Source organism: Bufo bufo, chromosome 1 (genome assembly GCF_905171765.1).
Source record: "Bufo bufo chromosome 1, aBufBuf1.1, whole genome shotgun sequence".
In the NCBI taxonomy this organism is placed as follows: Eukaryota; Metazoa; Chordata; class Amphibia; order Anura; family Bufonidae; genus Bufo; species Bufo bufo.
In genome coordinates, this window is record NC_053389.1 from 17,305,158 (window position 1) to 17,329,274 (window position 24,117).

General features: G+C 40.9%; 1 protein-coding gene across 3 annotated transcripts in view; it reads left to right on the forward strand.

Annotated features, from left to right (window-relative positions):
* Positions 1–24,117, forward strand: part of LOC120991955 (sialic acid-binding Ig-like lectin 12) — a 290,291-nt gene that overhangs the window by 264,192 nt on the left and 1,982 nt on the right. For all 3 annotated transcript variants that reach the window (XM_040420715.1, XM_040420705.1, XM_040420723.1), the window contains 2 exons: positions 11,328–11,445; positions 14,290–14,380. In XM_040420715.1, the coding sequence (XP_040276649.1) occupies positions 11,328–11,445; positions 14,290–14,380 (209 nt within the window). The remainder of the gene's footprint in view (positions 1–11,327; positions 11,446–14,289; positions 14,381–24,117) is intronic.

Genomic DNA, 24,117 nt, shown 5'->3' on the forward strand with positions numbered 1-24,117 from the left:
TTTTCTGGCCCTTTGTTTACATGCAATAAAAACAATCTCTGCCCCTCCCCCTGCTCAGCTAAGGGGGTGAATACAAGAGCTGCCCTGAGTGACATGTCTGCCTGCTGGGAGACTCTGCAGCTTGTTGCATGTGTAGGACTACATGTCCCAGCTGTATAATGACACTGCTAATACGCACAGGATCTTCCCCCTACCTTTTTGTGTAATGCTCTCTCTAGTATGTCAGATCATGTGCCCAGAATTGTCTCTCACTGCCTGCAGAGCTGTGCAGCTGAAGGGGTTAAGAATCCTAGCAGAGAGCAGACGGCAGTGAAGGGGGGGCGTCTCGTTTACAGGCTTGTAAACGACCTTTATCAGAGCAGGGAGAGAAGCTGACATCACAGGTCATGTGACCCTCAGTGAAATCTAAGAAACCAGGCACTGGAGATAAAGTGAGTGAATTGGAAAGCTGTTACATTTGCCCAGTTAGAACATAGAAAGAACAAAAAAATAACTCGGATAACCCCTTTAAGGACCTACTGATATCCTGGTTGGCTCAAAGCCTGTCTGTCAGCGTCCGAGCCAGGGAAAGCCATTCTTCCTCCCAGGGTCATGTGATCTTCATCCCCACTGCCATTTTTATTGCCAATTCTGACAGTAAAATGACGCTAGTTACTTATCTAAAACAAATTGCCAAATCTTCAGATTCTGATTCATCTGGCAACACTATTTTTGTGAAATTTGTGACAAATTTGATTAGTTCTGAACTGATTAAATGGATCCGGCACTGAAAACAATGTAAGTCAATGGTGACAGATCCATTTTTTTAGGAGCCTTAAAGTAAAGCTGTAAGGCAAATTGGACTCTTTGCCTATATGGTGTCCCTGACACCAGACTTTTCGGTGGCAAGCTTGAATTAAGTATTATCTGGTACCAGGAGAATGAATAAGAGTGAAGACTAAACACTTGTCTTCTTCCAATCCATTCTATTTATTCATTGCTTGCCAACACTTAATATAGGGGAGGATTGACCTCCCATTACATCCAATCATATGTTAGCATTTGTCTTATCCTATGGCCTGAATACACATGAGCTCTGCATTTACAGAATAGACGGCTCATAGTAACAACAGTTAATCATTCAGGTATAAACATGAGAATAACCTTGTAAAGTCAGGCTGTTTAAACAAATGCATGTATGCCTTTTCTAAACTGGTCTCAAATTCTACAGAGGGGGGAAGGGAGAAGGGGGATCTTGGAATAGTGCACTGGCCTGATGTAATCGTAATACACGTTGCTGAGAAAGACAAAATGGAGTTACTTATACCCCATCAATAACTGTCATATTTTTTTTTTTTTAGAGTATTGGATTGTGGTGATTGATATCTCCTTGGTGGCCCTATTTCAGCTTTTCACTGTGTATTCAATTACCCCTTAATTCCACAGTTTTGTTCCCTGTACTGCCCATTTTTACCTGTGCTTAAAATCAGGTTGCTAGGCATGGTCCGTCTATCTGTTGCTAGGCATGGTCCGTCTATGTGTTGAAGGACGGAGGACGCAGAAGCAGCCTGCAAGGTCAGATTACAGACAGCCAGGGACTGTAAGTAAATGATTAAAGCCAGGTCCTCCCCAGCAGCTGATAACAGTGCCTGGGCTGTGTGCACTTCTCCCTGTCCCTGCACTTGGCAGATGCTCCCTCACTCAGCAGAGCTGGAGAAGGCAGAGTTGAAGCAGCGCAGACCAGGGAAGGGAGATCTGCCATCTGCTCAGTGTATAAATGAAAGCAACATGTGGTAAGAGGACCCCTTTGTGCTGCAGGAGATTAACCCTTTAGGGGGAGGGCTCTGGTTACTGACACTTTTGGGGGGCTATTGTTACTGGCTAGTGAGGGCAGTCGGGATTAGCCTCAGGGTGAGGGCAGTGGCGGCCATCTTAACTGAATAGTGAAATTGCAGTTTTATGCAGACTGGTTGCTAAGGACTGAATCTTATTAAATATGGGGTAAGTCAGTCTAATTGTAACTGATTCTGGAATATTATGTTATTAGTAACTACATATATGAAAATTGAAATTAGGGTCTAAGTGTGACAGTTATCCTTTAAGTCACATTTTGACTTTCAGTGTATTTAGTGACAGATCCGTTTTGATTTCACACAACTGCATCCTTATGGAACGGATGCATCCTGATGTGCAAAATGGATCCTTTTAATTCCGGTATTGAGTTCCTCTGCCTGATTTTAATACTGGAATTAACAATGTAAGTGTGAAAGTAGCCTAATACTTTTATATTATACATTTGGAAGTTTAGATGCTTTTCTTTTTTTTTTTTACTTTGAGTTATTCTTTTGCTTTTTGCTCCATTTTAATGTGTTGGAAAAAGCAAAACATTTCAAAAAGATATAATGCATTATATATATTTTTTTCGCAGGTTCGTGTATTTACGGCAGGCTCTGCAATGACAAACTTTCAGACTTTGGAGGTTAAAAGTACAAGCAATGTCTATTTTTGCATCCAGCACACCACAGTTCATCCAAGTTACAGTACCCTGTAGTGATGAGCGGCATAGGCAATATTCGAATTCACAGTATTTTGCAAATTTTTGGCCGAATATTCGCCATAAATTCACAAATTCGAGAATTCGTGATCTCCAGTCATTGTTTACTTGATTTAAAAAATTGGCAATGTAATATATTTGCGATAAATTCGTGATAAATTTGCGAAAATTTGCGATTAGAATATTCAACACTATTCGCGAATATGAATATATAGCACTATATTCTAAATATTTGAGATTTCTCAAAGTGGTGATATTCGCGGTTAAAATTTGCAATTCGAATATTCGCGCTCAACACTAGTACCCTGTCACTTGCATGAAGCCACAGAGCATTAAAGGGGTTCTGCAGCTTGTTTAAACTGATGATCTATCCTCTGGATAGATCATCAGCATCTGATCGGCGGGGGTCCGACACACGGGACCCCCACCGATTATCTGTTTGAGAAGTCAGAGGTGCTCCAGCAGCGCCGCTGCCTTCTCACTGTTTACCGCTGGCCCAGTGACGTCACGACTAGTATCAACTTGCCTGGGCGGGGCTAAGCTCTGTTCACTTAAATAGAGCTTAGCCCCTCCCAGGCAAGTTGATACTAGTTGTGACGTCACTGGGCCAGCGGTAAACAGTGAGAAGACCGTGACGCTACTGGAGCGCCGCTGACTTCTCAAACAGCTGATCGGCGCGGGGTCCCGGGTGTCATCAGTATCATCAAGTTGTCGTCTGATCTCCGCAATATATTTGGAGGTATCCAAGACCACAACTGCACCCCCCTTATCTGCGGGTTTCACAGTAGGGAGGGGATCATTTCTTAATTGTTCAATGGCCTCATTCTCCAGCCGTGTATGGATTTTTAAATTCACTCCCATCACACAATGTTTTATAGTGTGATAGTTCAGACCTGATCGCAGTCATGTAGGCATCAATGGCAAATTCATTGATCACAGGAGAAAAATTACTCTCAAGAGACAGACTGAGACTGCCCAATGTGAACTCACTCAATTGGGCTGTACCAGACCGGAACCAAGCTTTGAGTTTAATCCTGCGAAAAAAAGCTGACAAATCAATATCTAAATCAAACTAATTAAGCGAAGTTTATGGACAAAATGTCAGTCCCTTATTCAAGACACTTTCTTGTGCAGGGGTAAGAATCTTGGATGACAAATTGATAACAGTCATTTCCTCTTTGGCATCTGGGGTTTGCCGGCCTGGGCACGAATTTTGTTGTTGCGCAATTTTGGAGGTTCTTTGATGTCTGCGGCCACCCCGTCTGGTGCAGCCTCTTTTTTGTGCTGGTTGTTGGGTCTGCTCCCTAAAAATGAAGACTGTTCCATTCCTGGTGTCTGTACATTCCTTTTTCTCTTTCTATCTTTCTGATTTGAGGTGCCATTTTCAAACTGCCATGAATAAATAGAGCCTCTTTTATAGTCATCCAGATCCCTGGTCCATTTGGAACGTTTACCTTCTTCAAGCTCAGCCTTAAGTTTGGACACATAAAGTGATATGATATCTGTAAAAAGAGTAAGTTCATCTGGGGACATAGAGGTCTGCAACGCCCGTTCAATTCCCCCCATCTCAACCACTGTAGAGGATAGTTCTTCTTGTATGTACTGCACATTCAAAAGAATAAAGTCCAGAGAATATCTGTTGGAGAGAACTTCAAGTTTCTTGCAATAAACAGAATTTTTGAAAAACGAATTGGGTCAGAGATGTGATCTCATGCCCCATGGTATCCTTTGGGCCTTGTAATATTCACCCAAGGTGGTCATATGTAGACCCAATGAGGCCATCTTTTTAGATAAAAACTCAAATTCCTTCACTGATGGGGTATTTAAAAAGGTGTCATTTCCCCCAATGCCCTGCATAATATGTTCTGCTTCCTCCTGTGAGTAGGTGGAGCCACGTGGAAATTCAATATCCATATTCAAAAAGTTTTTATAAACCGCTAAGAATAACAATGAAAAATACAAAAAGAAAATATATGGCAGCACCAATTCACAATAATAGTCACGGCAGTGCCGGTCGAGCTCATATTGCATTCCCTATTATTAGGATGGTGTACCCCCTTGATAAGGAGTGTCTACTTCCTATATTTGCTTCCTGCTAGCCATATTATAATAGTATTACAACTTGGGACAACTTCGCCAATATCCAATATGGCGCTTCCCAACATGTTTTGATGTGGGCATGTGTGTTGGAACATTGGCAATAGCTTCCGGTCTGGCCGCATCCGAATGGAGAGGAGATGCGTGATACGTCAACCCCGGGTACGGCATGAGATCATACAGTTCAGACGCAAACCTGGCGCTTGCGCATTGCTAGTTGTCACACGTCGAGTTTGGCCATGTGGATTTACGATGGTTCTGTGTGGTACAGTATGTTACTGATCTTATCCTTTGCTCCACCTGTTCATATTTGAATCTAATTATCATTAGAGATGGCCCGAACTATCCGACGGCGAACAGTTCCCGGCGAACATAGCTTGTTCGCGTTCGCCTCTGCCGGGCGAACACATGCGATGTTCGGTCCGCCCCCTATACATCATCATTGAGCAAACTTTGACCCTGTACCTCACAGTCAGCAGACACATTCCAGCCAATCAGCAGCATACCCTCCCTCCCAGACCCTCCCACCTCCTGCACAGCATCCATTTTAGATTCATTCTGAAGCTGCAGTCTTAGTGAGAGGAGGGAGACTGTAACTGCTGCTGATTTAATTGGGAAATCGATAGCTAGGCTAGTGAATTCAGTGTCCACTCCAGTCCTGAAAGACTCATCTGATCTCTGCTGTAAGGACAGCGTCCTGACAGCACCCCAAAAAGCCCTTTTTAGGGCTGCAACATTAGTCTGCTTTTTTTTTTTCCTTTATATACATATTGCAGTTGCCTGGCCTGCCTGTGTGTGAGGAGCTGCAGGCCCACAGACTGTAGTGTGCCCACTGCCAGTGCTCACCCCTGTCATTCCGTGTGGCACAGGACTTTGCTTAAAAAAAGGCACTTAATTTTTACACTTTAATCTAAGGTTAGTTGCCTGCCAGTGTGTGTCAGGCTGACTTCCACTGACTGTAGTGTGCCCACTGCCAGTGCCCACCACTCATACCGGCTGGCACAGGACTTTGCATAAAAAAGGCATTTAATTTTTACACTTTAGTGTAATTTCAGCTGCTTGCCTGCTGCTAGTGTGTGTCAGGCCGACTTCAACTGACTGTAGTGTGCCCACTGCCAGTGCCCACCCCTGTCATCCCGTGTGGCACAGGACTTTGCTTAAAAAAAAGGCACTTCATTTTTACACTTTAATCTAAGGTTAGTTGCCTGCCAGTGTGTGTCAGGCCGACTTCAACTGACTGTAGTGTGCCCACTGCCAGTGCCCACCCCTGTCATCCCGAGTGGCACAGGACTTTGCTTAAAAAATAGGCACTTAATTTTTACACTTTAATCTAAGGTTAGTTGCCTGCCAGTGTGTGTCAGGCCGACTTCAACTGACTGTAGTGTGCCCACTGCCAGTGCCCACCCCTGTCATCCCGAGTGGCACAGGACTTTGCTTAAAAAATAGGCACTTAATTTTTACACTTTAATCTAAGGTTAGTTGCCTGCCAGTGTGTGTCAGGCTGACTTCCACTGACTGTAGTGTGCCCACTGCCAGTGCCCACCACTCATACCGGCTGGCACAGGACTTTGCTTAAAAAAGGCATTTAATTTTTACACTTTAATGTAATTTCAGCTGCTTGCCTGCTGCTAGTGTGTGTCAGGCCGACTTCAACTGACTGTAGTGTGCCCACTGCCAGTGCCCACCCCTGTCATACCGAGTGGCACAGGACTTTGCTTAAAAAATAGGCACTTAATTTTTACACTTTAATCTAAGGTTAGTTGCCTGCCAGTGTGTGTCAGGCTGACTTCCACTGACTGTAGTGTGCCCACTGCCAGTGCCCACCACTCATACCGGCTGGCACAGGACTTTGCATAAAAAAGGCATTTAATTTTTACACTTTAGTGTAATTTCAGCTGCTTGCCTGCTGCTAGTGTGTGTCAGGCCGACTTCAACTGACTGTAGTGTGCCCACTGCCAGTGCCAACCACTGATACCGGGTGGCACAGTAGCTTGCCGATAAATAAGGCATTTAATTTTTACACTTTAGTGTAATTTCAGTTGCTTGCCTGCTGCCAGTGTGTGTCAGGCCCGCTTCTACTGACTGTAGTGTGCCCACTGCCAGTGCCAACCACTCATACCGGGTGGCACAGTAGCTTGCCGATAAATAAGGCATTTAATTTTTACACTTTAGTGTAATTTCAGTTGCTTGCCTGCTGCCAGTGTGTGTCAGGCCCGCTTCTACTGACTGTAGTGTGCCCACTGCCAGTGCCAACCACTGATACCGGGTGGCACAGTAGCTTGCCGATAAATAAGGCATTTAATTTTTAAGTTTAAAACAGAGTGGAGGGAGCCAGGTTTTTTTTAACCATCTCCCCGTTCGAAAAATCTATTCAATAAATGGCACCCAGATTGGGGACGTTAGAGGGATTAAACTGATGAGAATAGTACTACAGAAAATACCACTCATATCGGGTGTGACAGTAAATTGCACGGCGCAGACGCAGTCACCGTGGTTTAAAACAGAGTGGAGGGAGCCAGCGTTTTTTTAACCATCTCCCCGTTCGAAAAATCTATTCAATAAATGGCCCCCAGATTGGGGACGTTAGAGGGATTAAACTGATGAGAATAGTACTACAGAAAATACCACTCATATCGGGTGTGACAGTAAATTGCACGGCGCAGACGCAGTCACCGTGGTTTAAAACAGAGTGGAGGGAGCCAGGTTTTTTTTAACCATCTCCCCGTTCGAAAAATCTATTCAATAAATGGCACCCAGATTGGGGACGTTAGAGGGATTAAACTGATGAGAATAGTACTACAGAAAATACCACTCATATCGGGTGTGACAGTAAATTGCACGGCGCAGACGCAGTCACCGTGGTTTAAAACAGAGTGGAGGGAGCCAGGTTTTTTTTAACCATCTCCCCGTTCGAAAAATCTATTCAATAAATGGCACCCAGATTGGGGACGTTAGAGGGATTAAACTGATGAGAATAGTACTACAGAAAATACCACTCATATCGGGTGTGACAGTAAATTGCACGGCGCAGACGCAGTCACCGTGGATTAAAACAGAGTGGAGGGAGCCAGCGTTTTTTTAACCATCTCCCCGTCCGAAAAATCTGTTTAATAAATGGCCCCCAGATTGGGGAGTCGGGGACGTTAGAGGGATTAAACTGATGAGAATAGTACTACAGAAAATACCACTCATATCGGGTGTGACAGTAAATTGCACGGCGCAGACGCAGTCACCGTGGATAAAAACAAAGGGGAGGGAGCCAGCGTTTTTTTAACCATCTCCCCGTTCGAAAAATCAATTCAATTGACCTTTCGGGGACCCTTGGTGTTGTACGTGGCTGGGTGGAGGAAGAAACCTTCAATGACATCACCGGGACGTGGCTAGCTTGGTATCCAACCTTGTGCAAATGGGGAGTTTGCGGTTGTGCAAATGAACTGTTTGCGGTGCACTACCTGATCGATACAACATCATACCTGATCGTATACACACACTGGATGTTTTAAAGCACGTTATTCCAAACAATTTAGGAATGTTAGTTGATTTATGCCCTTTATGGATTAAAACCCGACTCTGCGTCCACTACGTAATTTTCCATGGGAGTTTTGCCATAGATCCCCCTCCGGCATGCCACAGTCCAGGTGTTAGACCCCTTGAAACAACTTTCTCATCACTATTGTGGCCAGAAAGAGTCCCTGTGGGTTTTAAAATTCGCCTGTCTATTGAAGTCTATGGCGGTTCGCCCGGTTCGCCAGTTCGCGAACATTTGCGGAAGTTCGCGTTCGCTGTTCGCGAACTGAAAATTTTATGTTCGCGACATCACTAATTATCATGATACACAGCAGCTGACATGTATTGGTGTCATTTATGGATCTTATTCATTGTTTGCACTTTATTATTATCAATTTCTGTAAATCACATGCAATCATGATTTTTATAATCATTGTTATACACTGTATCATGTTATTTCACATTGTATTCACTATTTTATTATATTTATATTGTAATGATCATGTTGATTGATTGCTCCACCCCCTAATCATGTTTGTCTATTTATACTCTGTATTGCACTTATGGTTTATGCTTGAGAAAGGCTCTGTGTCCTAGCCGAAACGCTGCCTCACTGTGCCACTTGGGCTGAATAAATCACGGTTTTCTATTGGAAGTGCTGTCCGTTTCCTTCTAAAATTTTTGGGTAAGAAGCTACACCCTGGGACATAGCACCTGTGACTATTATTGTGAATTGGTGCTGCCATATATTTTCTTCATATATATGTATATATATATAGTGGTGATGTGTACAGTATAAGTGCTGGGAGGCGTGTATATCCCACCCAGATACCTCAGTTGGTTGATATAACTGAAATCCAGAAAGCTGCAGTGGTTTCAGCAAAGTGTAGTTTGCTGAGACAGTTTTGTCTAGATGTTGTTTTGGGCTGCATTCCATGTGGACTGGGGGACAGGTTTGGTAGTGGGATCTGGCAGTCCACACCCTTCCACTACATGTATTGCCTTTTGCCAGAGGTGATCACAGGTGAGGCCTGCTGCTGTAATCAAGAAGGGATAAAACAACCCTCTGTGTATGACTTGGGAGGGAGAAAGACTGAGGAAGCCTGAGAGAGAGGGGAGCCTGAGAGGCTCTGTGTGGTCTCAGCCAGGAGGGCTGAGGAGCCACGAGGCTTTATAAAGCCTGAAGTTTGGGGGGCCCAGCGACGCCTACAGAAAGAGGGTCGCACGGTCAGAGTCGGGAGGACTTCTGGACCATCTCCCCCAAAGGGTGCTGGTGTGGTCACAGACTGGAGGCTGCTGGACCGTATATGGCTGAGGAATCCGGATCTAATCCTGTGTGTGAACGGCGCTCTATAGGTGAGGTAGAGACAACACGTGTATTAGGTAGAGCCCAGACGGGCAGGTGTTTATTTTCGATGTTTATGTGTGTGATGGTGCTGAAGCGCCTTTTGAAATTGAAACCAGTTGTCAGAGGAGAAGTCTGTGATTGCGACCACCTGAGACAGAGCGATCTCTTACAATATATATACAGGTCCTTCTAAAAAAATTAGCATATTGTGATAAAGTTCATTATTTTCTGTAATGTACTGATAAACATTAGACTTTCATATATTTTAGATTCATTACACACAACTGAAGTAGTTCAAGCCTTTTCATTTTTTAATATTGATGATTTTGGCATACAGCTCATGAAAACCCAAAATTCCTATCTCAAAAATTAGCATATTTCATCCGACCAATAAAAGAAAAGTGTTTTTAATACAAAAAAAAGTCAACCTTCAAATAATTAAGTTCAGTTATGCACTCAATACTTGTTCGGGAATCCTTTTGCAGAAATGACTGCTTCAATGCGGCGTGGCATGGAGGCAATCAGCCTGTGGCACTGCTGAGGTGTTATGGAGGCCCAGGATGCTTCGATAGCGGCCTTAAGCTCATCCAGAGTGTTGGGTCTTGCGTCTCTCAACTTTCTCTTCCCAATATCCCACCGATTCTCTATGGGGTTCAGGTCAGGAGAGTTGGCAGGCCAATTGAGCACAGTAATACCATGGTCAGTAAACCATTTACCAGTGGTTTTGGCACTGTGAGCAGGTGCCAGGTCGTGCTGAAAAATGAAATCTTCATCTCCATAAAGCTTTTCAGCAGATGGAAGCATGAAGTGCTCCAAAATCTCCTGATAGCTAGCTGCATTGACCCTGCCCTTGATAAAACACAGTGGACCAACAACAGCAGCTGACATGGCACCCCAGACCATCACTGACTGTGGGTACTTGACACTGGACTTCAGGCATTTTGGCATTTCCCTCTCCCCAGTCTTCCTCCAGACTCTGATCTTTCATCCGAAAAAAGTACTTTGGACCACTGAGCAACAGTCCAGTGCTGCTTCTCTGTAGCCCAGGTCAGGCGCTTCTGCCGCTGTTTCTGGTTCAAAAGTGGCTTGACCTGGGGAATGCGGCACCTGTAGCCCATTTCCTGCACACGCCTGTACACGGTGGCTCTGGATGTTTCTACTCCAGACTCAGTCCACTGCTTCCGCAGGTCCCCCAAGGTCTGGAATCGGTCCTTCTCCACAATCTTTCTCAGGGTCCGGTCACCTCTTCTCGTTGTGCAGTGTTTTCTGCCACACTTTTTCCTTCCCACAGACTTCCCACTGAGGTGCCTTGATACAGCACTCTGGGAACAGCCTATTCGTTCAGAAATTTCTTTCTGTGTCTTACCCTCTTGCTTGAGGGTGTCAATGATGGCCTTCTGGACAGCAGTCTTACCCATGATTGCGGTTTTGAGTAATGAACCAGGCTGGGAGTTTTTAAAAGCCTCAGGAATCTTTTGCAGGTGTTTAGAGTTAATTAGTTGATTCAGATGATTAGGTTAATAGCTCGTTTAGAGAACCTTTTCATGATATGCTAATTTTTTGAGATAGGAATTTGGGGTTTTTATGAGCTGTATGCCAAAATCATCAATATTAAAACAAGAAAAGGATTGAACTACTTCAGTTGTGTGTAATGAATCTAAAATATATGAAAGTCTAATGTTTATCAGTACATTACAGAAAATAATGAACTTTATCACAATATGCAAATTTTTGGAGAAGGACCTGTATATATATTTATAAATAAAATCAGACAGCTGCTTAGTGAAATGAAAAAACAAAAAATGAAAGATAAAAACAAAAATATTTTTCTTCTCCTTTTAGGCCCAGAGGTACAAGGTGCCTTGGCACAAGGTTACATTGTGGCGGCTGCAGTAGGTGGAGTAGTCTTGCTGCTGCTGATAATAGCGATTGGAGCTTTACTAATAATGTTCTTCAGAAAGTAAGTCTGGCGCCCATATTTTTATTTCAGCCAATGAAAATCCTTTGGCTGAAACTGGAGAGGTTCCTTGAATGTCTTTGAGCCTGTAGGTGCAACCGAGTAAACACTTTGGTCATTGATAGAGATGAGCGAGTCGAATTCCACAAAGTGGAATTCGATTTGAATTTCAGGATAACTTTGATTCGCCTAGAAGCCGAATTTCCTTGTGCTTCGTGTCAGCGAATCGATTTATCCTTAAATAGTAAAAAAAACGAAAAAATTTTAAATTGCCTCCTCCATTTGCTCGTGACGGACTACCAGCCTCCATATTGCTTGAAGATCTTCCCTGAAATCCTGTGCAGCGTGATGACGTCATACATCCCCACGCCAGCCGTCGTGATGACATAATCTCACGCCGCATGGGATTTCGGCCAAGATCTTCAAGCAAGATTGTGGTGGCTGGCCCATCACGAGCAAATTGAGGTGGTAATTTTGATGTAATTGTTTTTTTATTGTTAATTTTACACTGTTTTTAAACTCATACATGATCGCGGCATCTGAGGGGTACAATGATGGGGGTGGCGCTAGCGCAGCCCTCTGTCATTGCACCCGCTACTTATAAAACAATGCGCTTTGTGACTAAGTAATTTGTCACAAAGCAATAATTTTTTTATTTTATTCGGCGAAGCAGGCGATTCGAATTTTTAAGAAATTCGCTCATCTCTAGTCATTGACTATTTTCTATAGTTAAAAAACATTATTGGTGACCACAGTGTTATCTCTATGTCACAGGGTACACATAATAAAGTTAAAGTGTAGATAAACATTAAAGGGAACCTGTCACCTGGAAAAGACAATTGACACTAATCACAGTACCTTAAAGTATCCCTCATAGTGTGCCCAAAGATGTATTCATATCTTCTTTCTGCATTGTGCTGTCTCATAAAATCGACTTATAAAACTGTGTTTGGCACCTTTTTGAAGTCGTGCTGAAGTCACGGGGGCAGCGGCCTCCTTGACTCAACCGTCGGATAAGCCCGCCCCTATGCCGCTCCTCCACATATTGATGGACATTTTTCCCTGAAGCCTTGACCGCGCTCTTCTCGCGCATGCGTCGTGCGTGTCCTGCCGCAGCACGATCCCGGCTACGGCTCCCTCCCTGGCATCTTCTTGTTCACTGCGCCTGTGCCGTTCCTATACAGCGCACTCGCGCCCATCGCTTATAAGTCGATTTTATGAGACAGCACAACGCAGAAAGAAGATATGAATACATCTTTGGGCACACTATGAGAGATACTTTAAGGTACTGTGATTAGTGTAAATTGTCTTTTCCAGGTGACAGGTTCCCTTTAAACTAAGATGCTTTCAAAGTGTTAGAAATACACAAAAAATATATTTATATTACACTTTATTAATAGATTTTCTAATTGTACCACCAAAAGAGTCCCCCCCCACCAAAATTCATGCTTCCTGAAGAGCTATTGGCTGCAGCACATACAATATCCATGCACTGCAGCCATGTATGCAGTGTACAGATCTAATTTGTACAATATACCTGTATGCTGGAGTGAGCTCTGTCCCCCCAAGAGTGCACTCATTGCTCCTGCCTGTGCCCTCCGCTGAAAGTTCTGCCATGTATAATAATATCATAGCGGCGCAGCGTGCACAGGCAGGAGCAGCCATGTGCTGTGCAGAGTTCCTGCCTGTTCTCATTGCGCTCTTCTGAAACCGCTGCATAGAACATTGGTGCAGGGTACTATGGCAGAGCTTTCAGCAGAGGCCACAGCCAGGAACAACCAAGTGCAGGAGCAGATTGGCCATAGGCCTTAGAGGGAAATTTCCTGGTGGGCCAATGCCCAGGGGGGCGCCTGAGCCAACTTCATGGCTGGCCAGTGGAAGTTTTTGGGGATGTATTTTGTGCTGCTGGTGGCAGTATTTTGTGATGGACTGTGGTATTTGGCTCTTTTGGGGTGGTATAATGTGCCACCATATGGTATTGCTGACCCCGTCTACTTGTGTTGGCCCTGCCTTCCAGCAATTTGGACCTGACTATAAAACTGAGCCACTTTTAGTATTTTTTTACAGGAACACTTTGAGTTCCCTGTCCACCCCTGACGAAGTGTATGGATTCTGTATGTTTTGTAGTAAATAGAGTTTCAGGAAATGCAAACTTCAGGGTCCTAATTTGGAGGTAAGTTTAGCAAATCAATAAAAAAGGAATAAATAAATAAGAAATCTAATAATAACGAATAAATAGTTAGAAAATTGATTTTTAGGGTACTTCTAGCACATTGAATATTTTTATTTTATTTTATTACTAGTAGGGTTTAAACCAGAATTTACATGTGGAGTTTTTGTTCCAGATTTTATTAATTGTAACATTATTTATGTATGATTGACTTTTGGGATGAGTGAATCGACTTCGGATAAAACATCTGAAGTCGATTTGATTAAAACTTAGTTTCAATACTGTACGGAGCGTGCGCTCTGTACAGTATTAGAATGTATTGGCTCCGATGTGCCTAAGTTAATACTTTGCGAAGTCTCGCTAGATTTCGCATAATAACTTTAGAAATTGATTTATACTGTAAAAAAAAATTGGAACCCGAGTTCGGGAAATTGTTTTTTACAGTTTAAATCATTTCTGAAGTTATTATGCGAAGTCTCGCGAGACTTCGTGAAGTAATAAATTCTGCTCATCGGAGCCAATACATTCTAATACTGTACGGAGCGCTCGCTCCGTACAGTATTGAAACAAAGTTTTATGCAAATCGTCTTTGAATGTTGCATCCAAAGTCGATTCGCTCATCCCTAATTTTCATTTTTTTTATATTCTTTGAATAATATCTATTTACTCCTGTTCAGGAAAAAACATCAAAATATGAATGAGAACCTGAAAGACATGAGTATGAAAGATGCAGATGCAATGTACTGCAATCCAGAATGTATAATGCATGTAAGTGCACCTGACAAATATACAAACCATTCTACAATTGTCCTTGTATGAGTTGCCAAAAGAATTGGGGAAATTGGACGTATACTATATAGAGAACAGTACTGGACCACTTAGGGCTCGTTCACACGAATGTGTGGTGCCCGTTGCCATATTGTGGACCGCATTTGCGGATCCGCAAAACACGGGCAACGTTCCGTGGACATTCCGCATCACACAAATCCGGAGATGCAGAACGGAATAACGGAACACTATGGAAGCACTACGGAGTGCTTTCTGGGGTTCCGTTCTGTGCTTCCGCACCACAAAAAGATACAACTTGATCTATATTTTTGCGGAACGGAAGGATCGCGGACCCATTTAAGTGAATGGGTCTGCAATCCCAATGCGCCTGCCCCACGGACGGTGCCCATGCATTGTGGTCCACAGCACGGGCACGGGCTTCACATGTTCGTGTGAACGAGCCCTTAATCATTTAATTCAATATGATTCGTTAAGTGCTGTTGCCACAGGTGTAAAACATCCAGCCCCTTACCATGCAATATACCATTACAACAGTTTGGCCACTAGCCATGCAGTCTGCCATTACCACAGGTATATTTCATCCAGACTCTAGTCATGCAGTCTGCCACTACCACAGGTGTATTTCATCCAGACTCTAGTCATGCAGTATACCATTACAACAGTATTTAACATCCAGCCACTAGCCATGCAGTCTGCCACTACCACAGGTGTATTTCATCCAGACTCTAGTCATGCAGTATACCATTAAAACAGTATTTAACATCCAGCCACTAGCCATGCAGTCTGCCATTACGACAGGTGGTTAACATCCAGCCACCACTAGCCATGCAGTCTACCATTACAACAGTATATAACATCCTGCCCTAGCCATGCAGTTTGCCATTACAACAAGTGTATAACATCCAGCCCTAGTCATGCAGTCTGCCACTACCACAGGTGTATAACACCCAGCCCCTAGGCAATCAGTCTGTATTTACATTCATTTGTGAAATAATGGCCCATTGTAAAGAGCTCAATGGATTTCAGGATGATCCTGTAATATGTGGCGAGTGCTGCCACAAGTCACTTCCTGAAATGTCTTCCCTCCTACATATTCCACCATCACCTGTGAGTGGTAATTTTGTAAAGTGGAAAGAACCACAACAACTCAGCCATGAAGTGGAGACCACGTAAAGTTCCAGAACGGGTCCCCAAGTGCCGAGGAGCATAGTGCAGGAATGTCACCAACGCTTTGCCGACTCCATGTATGCAGAGTTCAAACCTCCCTTTGCATTAACTTCAGCACAACAACTGTGCTGTCCAGGAAGCTTCATGACATGAATTTCCATGGATTCTGCATGCAACTCTTCCATCACCAAGCACAATGACAAGCATTGTATGAAATAGTGTAAAGCACACCGCCACTGGATTCTGGAATACTGGAAATGTGTTCTGTGGAGTGCCCTATCAAACTTCTCCATCTGGCCATCTGATGAACGGGTCTGGGTTTGGTGAAAGCCAGGAAAACATTACCTGCCTGACTATATTGTGCCAACTGTAAAGTTTGGTGGAAAAGGGATGATGGGTGTTTTTTCAGAAGTCAACCTCTGCTCCTAATCTTATGAAGAGAAATCTTATGCTTCAGCATCCCAAGACATTTCGGACAATTTTATGTTTCCAACTTTTTTGGAAAAGTTTAGGGAAGTCTCTTTTTGTTCCAGCAAGACTGTACCCCAATGGACAAAACATGTTCTATAGATGCATGGTTAGGGGAAGTGGAATACCTTGACTGGTCTGTGTACGCATCTAACCTCAACCCTATTGAAAAAGCTTTACCAGTGGAGTGGAAGCTGTTTTGGCTGCAAATGGGATATCAATTACATGTCAATCAAATGGATTTAGATGGGATGTTATAAAATCTCTATCTGGTTTCCGTTATGCAGGAGTCCAGTTCTGCATAACAGGAACTAGATGGATCCGTTATGCTGCCCATAGACATCTGTTATTACAGAATGCAAAACGGAATTCCTCTCAAAGGCTTCCGTGGTGCATTCCATCTTCCATTATAATCTGTGATAACGGAATTACCACAGAGCCTGAAACCCAAACCTGAATTTGAAAACAGCGAGTTCGCTCATCCCTAATTTTAAGCTCTCGCAAGCTGGGCCCTCACTGCCATAGGCTAGTTTCACACTAGCGGCAGGGTACTCCCGCCGGAACAGCCTGTTGGATCCGTCCTGCCACTAGTTCACGTGTGCCCCGGACTGCCACTTCGTCCCCATTGACTATAATGGGGGAGGAGTTCCAGAGGTGGCACGGCAGCGCACGGCGAGAGGCAGCTGGCTGCCTCTTGCCGTGCGCTGCCGTGCCGCCGCCGGAACACCACATGAAAGTTCAAGGCAGGGATGGTTGTTTGAGTGAAATATTAGCAGCTAGGAATCTTTCAGCGAGGCTGAGCACACGCTATCAGCTCCCTAAAGGTATCAGACTAGACAAAATGGTACAGCAGCATCTGCACCGCTAGCAACTTGGCCAGGTGGGAATTCAGCTTGCGAACCATCAGATTGCTGGATGTGTAGAGTTTTTTCCCGGCCACTTATTACGTTATTAATGGCTGATAATGGAGCAGAGGAAGAGTCTGAACGGGAGGAGTAGAAAGGGATGATGACGGAGAGCTAGAGGCAGCCAAACATGGCTTAGCTCTGGCACGTTTTGGGCCTAAACGACCCACGGTGTCAGCTGCATCACCAGATCCTTAAACACTATGTACACCCTTTTGGGGACATTTTTTTAATTATTGCATTATACTCATTATGAGGTAAAAAATCTTTTTTTAAATTGGTCTTTATTTAAAATATGGAGTCCTTTTATTTTTACTGAGCTGAGATGCTCTATTAGGAGGATCTGAATTTTCTCTCTCTTCCTTGAGGCAGGAAGCTGATGGGCTTCTTATCTCTGCTCTCCTTAATAAATCCTTATCTTAGTATTAAAAATAATACTCAGCTGCAGTGATCCACAGACACTTTGTTTAAATCCTTATCTTACTGAAAAGAATGTGGCTTAAATAAGTGTTTATGACCTCTTAGTAATTTAGAGATAGAGGTTATTAGATGACCTGCAAAAGTGAAAGTAGGATTCCCACAGCTAGAAAAACAGTTAACTCTTTGTAACAGAATGGCTCAATATTTTTAATAAAGACCAATTGAAAAAAATATTTTTTGCCCAAAATGAGTAAAATGCAATCATACACAATTGCCCCTGCAGGTGTACATAGCTTTTAAGCTTACATGGCCCTAACTGTTCTTTGGGGGGTACGTGGTCTCTAATCTTCACTGCTGCTGCCACCACGATCCTCCTCTGATGTTGACTCCTCTTCAGCACCCTGACCCAGCTCCCAGGTCCTATCCCAGTACACAGTCATCATTAGAGTCCTCACCCTCCATGCTACTTCTATAACACGCATTTTCCCCGACTGCCACTGTTGCTGTCCGTAACGCCAATACCGCTTCAATGGGTGTCACTACTTCTACCACCAACACGGCTATATCTGGGGTCCTCCTCCTCAAGGCGGTACAAACGCCAACTACCTCATAAAAGTCATCAAAAGGGAGACTTCTTAGGGAAAAAGAAGGTGCCCCACTAGGAATGGGCAGTGAAGACTGAGAGGACTCCACTGAAAGCATTCTCGGGGGCTGTAAGGTGGAGAAGCAGGAGGAACACTGTGACCCCTGGCTCAATGACACTGTGATAAGTTTCATAGTCACCTCCATAGTCATCCTGCTGCGACTGAGAGGAAGAGTGAGCCATCCAATCATCAATCTTATCCTTTTTCTCCTTAACCATAATGTTGCACCTTTCCAAAGCCAGGAGGGACAACTGTAACCTACTGGAACTACTACTGCTTCTGGCTGGATAGCTAGTGCTGCTACTACACATATTCTGGCTCTGTGTCTTTTGTTTGGAACACATACATAGCCCTGCCATTTTTGGGCCTCACAGATAATGTGGTACACTGTGTATTGGTGTAGGTATCACATATATGCTGGTTTAAATATAATCAACAACCCTCCCCAGAAAAAATTTAGAACTGTGATGAGATAGAGATAAACGGAAATGGATAAGTGAGGCCTGACGCTTAATATCACGTTATCACTCACAGATAATTTGGTGCCCTACCCTGTGAATTGGTATAGTGGTCACTTATATGTGGTTTAATTAAATTGAACAAAAAAAAATTAGGATCTGTGTGGAGAAATAAACAGATTTAGCCCTAATATTATGTAATCAATCACATTTTGTCCGAAGCCCTGCATATTTTATACGGTTTTTAAAACTTAAACAAAAAACCTAAAAAATTACTATGTAAGATGCCCTAACACGCAGTTCGGGCTAGTATTTCAGGTGGTTTCACTGAGATTTCAAATGCTACATTTATGGTAGAACATGTGTTGTACAGTTTTGTGCTTATTTCCCCCCCAGCCCACCCCTCAAAAAAGTATTTCTGTTAAAATTGGAAAAAAAAATTAAAAATAATGTCCTTGCAGGTAGCTGATTTTGAACTTTTAAAAAGCTGCAGTTGCACTAAAAGGTACCCCCAGACTCAGCTCCTCACTTCTCACTCCCTGGCTGACAGGTTTCCCTGCCTATCCCTATTCTACACACACTGTTCTTCTTTTTAGCCTTTCCTTTAACTGTTCCTGGCAGTTAAATACAAACTTGATTACAATTTTTCATTGTCCATGGCTCCCTAATATCGTTTTTCTGGCAGACACTGTGGGACCCATCCACCTTCATTCACAGAACATTACAGAATGGCGTTCTGCTTTTTCTGTTCAGGCACTGCAGCATGATTGGCTCATCTAAGTTGTCCATTGGCCTTAAAGCCAATCGGGACAAGCCCTCCACCCCACTCCTCTCTTGCTTTCAGGGTTATGTGAGAAACCTTCTTTTTCCTCCCTGGTGCTTTTTTTCTGCTGACATGTGCAATAGCACAACGCACCGTTTTACTGGATTCAATCAAAATGAACCTGAAAAGGTTCAGGTTCGCCTGTCATCTGAAAAAAAATGCAAAGTTCATAACAAACTCAGATCATTATGTACTGGTTTGCTCATCTTTAATACTGAGTCCTACATACAAGAATATAACTACTATAATACTGCTACTATGTAAAAGAATATTACTCCTATAATACTGCCTCCTATGTACAAAATTATAACTACTATAATACTGCCTCCTATGTACAAGAATATAACTACTATAATACTGCCTCCTATGTACAAGAATATAACTACTATAATACTGCCTCCTATGTACAAGAATTTATCTACTATAATACTTTCCCCTATGTACAAGCATATGCCTACTATAATACTGCTTCTACATACTAGAATATAACTGCTATAATACTGCCTCCTATGTACAAGAATATAACTACTATAATACTGCCTTCTATGTACAAGAATATAACTACTATAATACTGCCTCCGGTGTACATAAATATAACTACTATAATACTGCCTCCGGTGTACATAAATATAAGTAGTATAGTACTGCTCCTATGTACAAGAATATAATTACTATAATCCTATGTCCAGGGATATAACTGATATAATACTGCTCCTATGTACAAGAATATAATTACTATAATCCTATGTCCAGGGATATAACTGATATAATACTGCCTCCTATGTACAAGAAAATAACTACTATAATACTGCCTTCTATGTACAAGAATATATCTACTATAATACTGCTTACATGTACAAGACTATAACTACTATAATACTGCTCCTGTGTACAAGAATATAACTACTATAATACTGCTCCTATGTTCAAGAATATAACTACTATAATACTGCTCTTATGTACAAGAATATAACTACTATAATACTGCTCCTATGTACAAGAATATAATTACTATAACACTGCCTCCTATGTACAGGAATATAACTACTATAATACTGCTCCTATGTACAAGAATATTATTACTATAACACTGCTCATATGTACAAGAATATAATTACTATAACACTGCCTCCTATGTACAGGAATATAACTGCTATAATACTGCCTCCTATGTACAAGAAAATAACTACTATATTACTGTTCCTATGTACAGGAAAATAACTACTATAATATTGCTCCTATGTACAAGTATATAACTACTATAATACTGCTCCTATGTACAAGAATATAACTACTATAATACTGCTCCTGTGTACAAGAATATAACTACTATAATACTGCTCTTATGTACAAGAATATAACTACTATAATACTGCTCCTATGTACAAGAATATAATTACTATAACACTGCCTCCTATTTACAGGAATATAACTGCTATAATATTGCCTCCTATGTACAAGAATATAACTACTATATTACTGTTCCTATGTACAGGAAAATAACTACTATAATACTGCTCCTATGTACAAGTATATAACTACTATAATACTGCTCCTATGTACAAGAATATAACTACTATAATACTGCTCCTGTGTACAAGAATATAACTACTATAATACTGCTCCTATGTACAAGAATATAACTACTATAATACTGCTCCTATGTACAAGAATATAACTACTATAATACTGCTCCTATGTACAGGAATATAACTACTATAATACTGCTCCTATGTACAAGAATATAACTACTATAATACTGCTGCTATGTACAAGAATATAACTACTATATTACTGTTCCTATGTACAAGTATATAACTACTATAATACTGCTCCTATGTACAAGAATATAACTACTATAATACTGCTCCTGTGTACAAGAATATAACTACTATAATACTGCTCCTATGTACAAGAATATAACTACTATAATACTGCCTCCTATGTACAGGAATATAACTACTATAATACTGCCTCCTATGTACAAGAATATAACTACTATAATACTGCTCCTATGTATAAGAATATAACTACTATAATACTGCTCCTATGTACAAGAATATAACTACTATAATACTGCTCCTATGTACAAGAGTATAACTACTATAATACTGCCTCCTATGTACAAGAATATAACTACTATAATACTGCTCCTATGTACAAGAATATAACTACTATAATACTGCTCCTATGTACAAGAATATAACTACTATAATACTGCTCCTATGTACAAGAATATAACTACTATAATGCTGCCTGCTATGTACAAGAATATAACTACTATAACACTGCCTCCTATGTACAAGAATATAACTACTATAATACTGCTCCTATGTACAAGAATATAACTACTATAATACTGCTGCTATGTACAAGAATATAACTACTATAATACTGCTCCTATGTACAGGAATATAACTACTATAATACTGCTCCTATGTACAAGAATATAATTACTATAATACTGCTCCTATGTACAAGAATATAATTACTATAATTAAAGATTAGCAAAGTTTTGAAAAATTCAGACGGTTCGACAACAAATTTGATTTGTTCCAAATTTGATTTGCTCCTATGTACAAGAATATAACTACTATAATACTGCTGCTATGTACAAGAATATAACTACTATATTACTGTTCCTATGTACAAGAATATAACTACTATAATACTGCTCCTATGTACAAGAATATAACTACTATAATACTGCCTCCTATGTACAAGAATATAACTACTATAATACTGCCTCCTATGTACAAGAATATAACTACTATAATACTGCTCTTATCTACAAGAATATAACTACTATAATACTGCTCCTATGTACAAGTATATAACTACTATAATACTGCTCCTATGTACAAGAATATAACTACTATAATACTGCTCCTGTGTACAAGAATATAACTACTATAATACTGCTCCTATGTACAAGAATATAACTACTATAATACTGCCTCCTATGTACAGGAATATAACTACTATAATACTGCCTCCTATGTACAAGAATATAACTACTATAATACTGCTCCTATGTACAAGAATATAACTACTATAATACTGCTCCTATGTACAAGAATATAACTACTATAATGCTGCCTGCTATGTACAAGAATATAACTACTATAACACTGCCTCCTATGTACAAGAATATAACTACTATAATACTGCTCCTATGTACAAGAATATAACTACTATAATACTGCTGCTATGTACAAGAATATAACTACTATAATACTGCTCCTATGTACAGGAATATAACTACTATAATACTGCTCCTATGTACAAGAATATAATTACTATAATGCTGCTCCTATGTACAAGAATATAACTACTATAATACTGCTCCTATGTACAAGAATATAACTACTATAATACTGCTCCTATGTACAAGAATATAATTACTATAATGCTGCTCCTATGTACAAGAATATAATTACTATAATTAAAGATTAGCAAAGTTTTGAAAAATTCAGACGGTTCGACAACAAATTTGATTTGTTCCAAATTTGATTTGCTCCTATGTACAAGAATATAACTACTATAATACTGCTGCTATGTACAAGAATATAACTACTATATTACTGTTCCTATGTACAAGAATATAACTACTATAATACTGCTCCTATGTACAAGAATATAACTACTATAATACTGCCTCCTATGTACAAGAATATAACTACTATAATACTGCCTCCTATGTACAAGAATATAACTACTATAATACTGCTCTTATCTACAAGAATATAACTACTATAATACTGCTCCTATGTACAAGTATATAACTACTATAATACTGCTCCTATGTACAAGAATATAACTACTATAATACTGCTCCTGTGTACAAGAATATAACTACTATAATACTGCTCCTATGTACAAGAATATAACTACTATAATACTGCCTCCTATGTACAGGAATATAACTACTATAATACTGCCTCCTATGTACAAGAATATAACTACTATAATACTGCTCCTATGTACAAGAATATAACTACTATAATACTGCTCCTATGTACAAGAATATAACTACTATAATGCTGCCTGCTATGTACAAGAATATAACTACTATAACACTGCCTCCTATGTACAAGAATATAACTACTATAATACTGCTCCTATGTACAAGAATATAACTACTATAATACTGCTGCTATGTACAAGAATATAACTACTATAATACTGCTCCTATGTACAGGAATATAACTACTATAATACTGCTCCTATGTACAAGAATATAATTACTATAATGCTGCTCCTATGTACAAGAATATAACTACTATAATACTGCTCCTATGTACAAGAATATAACTACTATAATACTGCTCCTATGTACAAGAATATAATTACTATAATGCTGCTCCTATGTACAAGAATATAATTACTATAATTAAAGATTAGCAAAGTTTTGAAAAATTCAGACGGTTCGACAACAAATTTGATTTGTTCCAAATTAATTTGTCATGAATTGCAATAACTTAGGTATACCCAGGCCACTAATCATATTCATCCCACTTCTTGGCCAAATCTCAGTGTGAAGGCTTGGAAGTTAAGGTAGCTTTAAATGAGTAGATGATTGGTAAGATTAAAGGATTAATAAGTCTTGTCTTTGTGTGGTGAACGTTTCAACAATGACCCTTTAGACTTAACGATTATCATTCACAAAATCGTAATTTCGATCTTATATTCCATTGTTTGCAAAGCAGACAGTTGCAATTATACAAAGTGATAACTTGAGTGTCATGCTTAAGCACACCCACGGTGTAATCGTCTGTACCTCATGTAAAAGTACCTTGAGGCACAGTAAATCTATCATTAAAGTAATGGA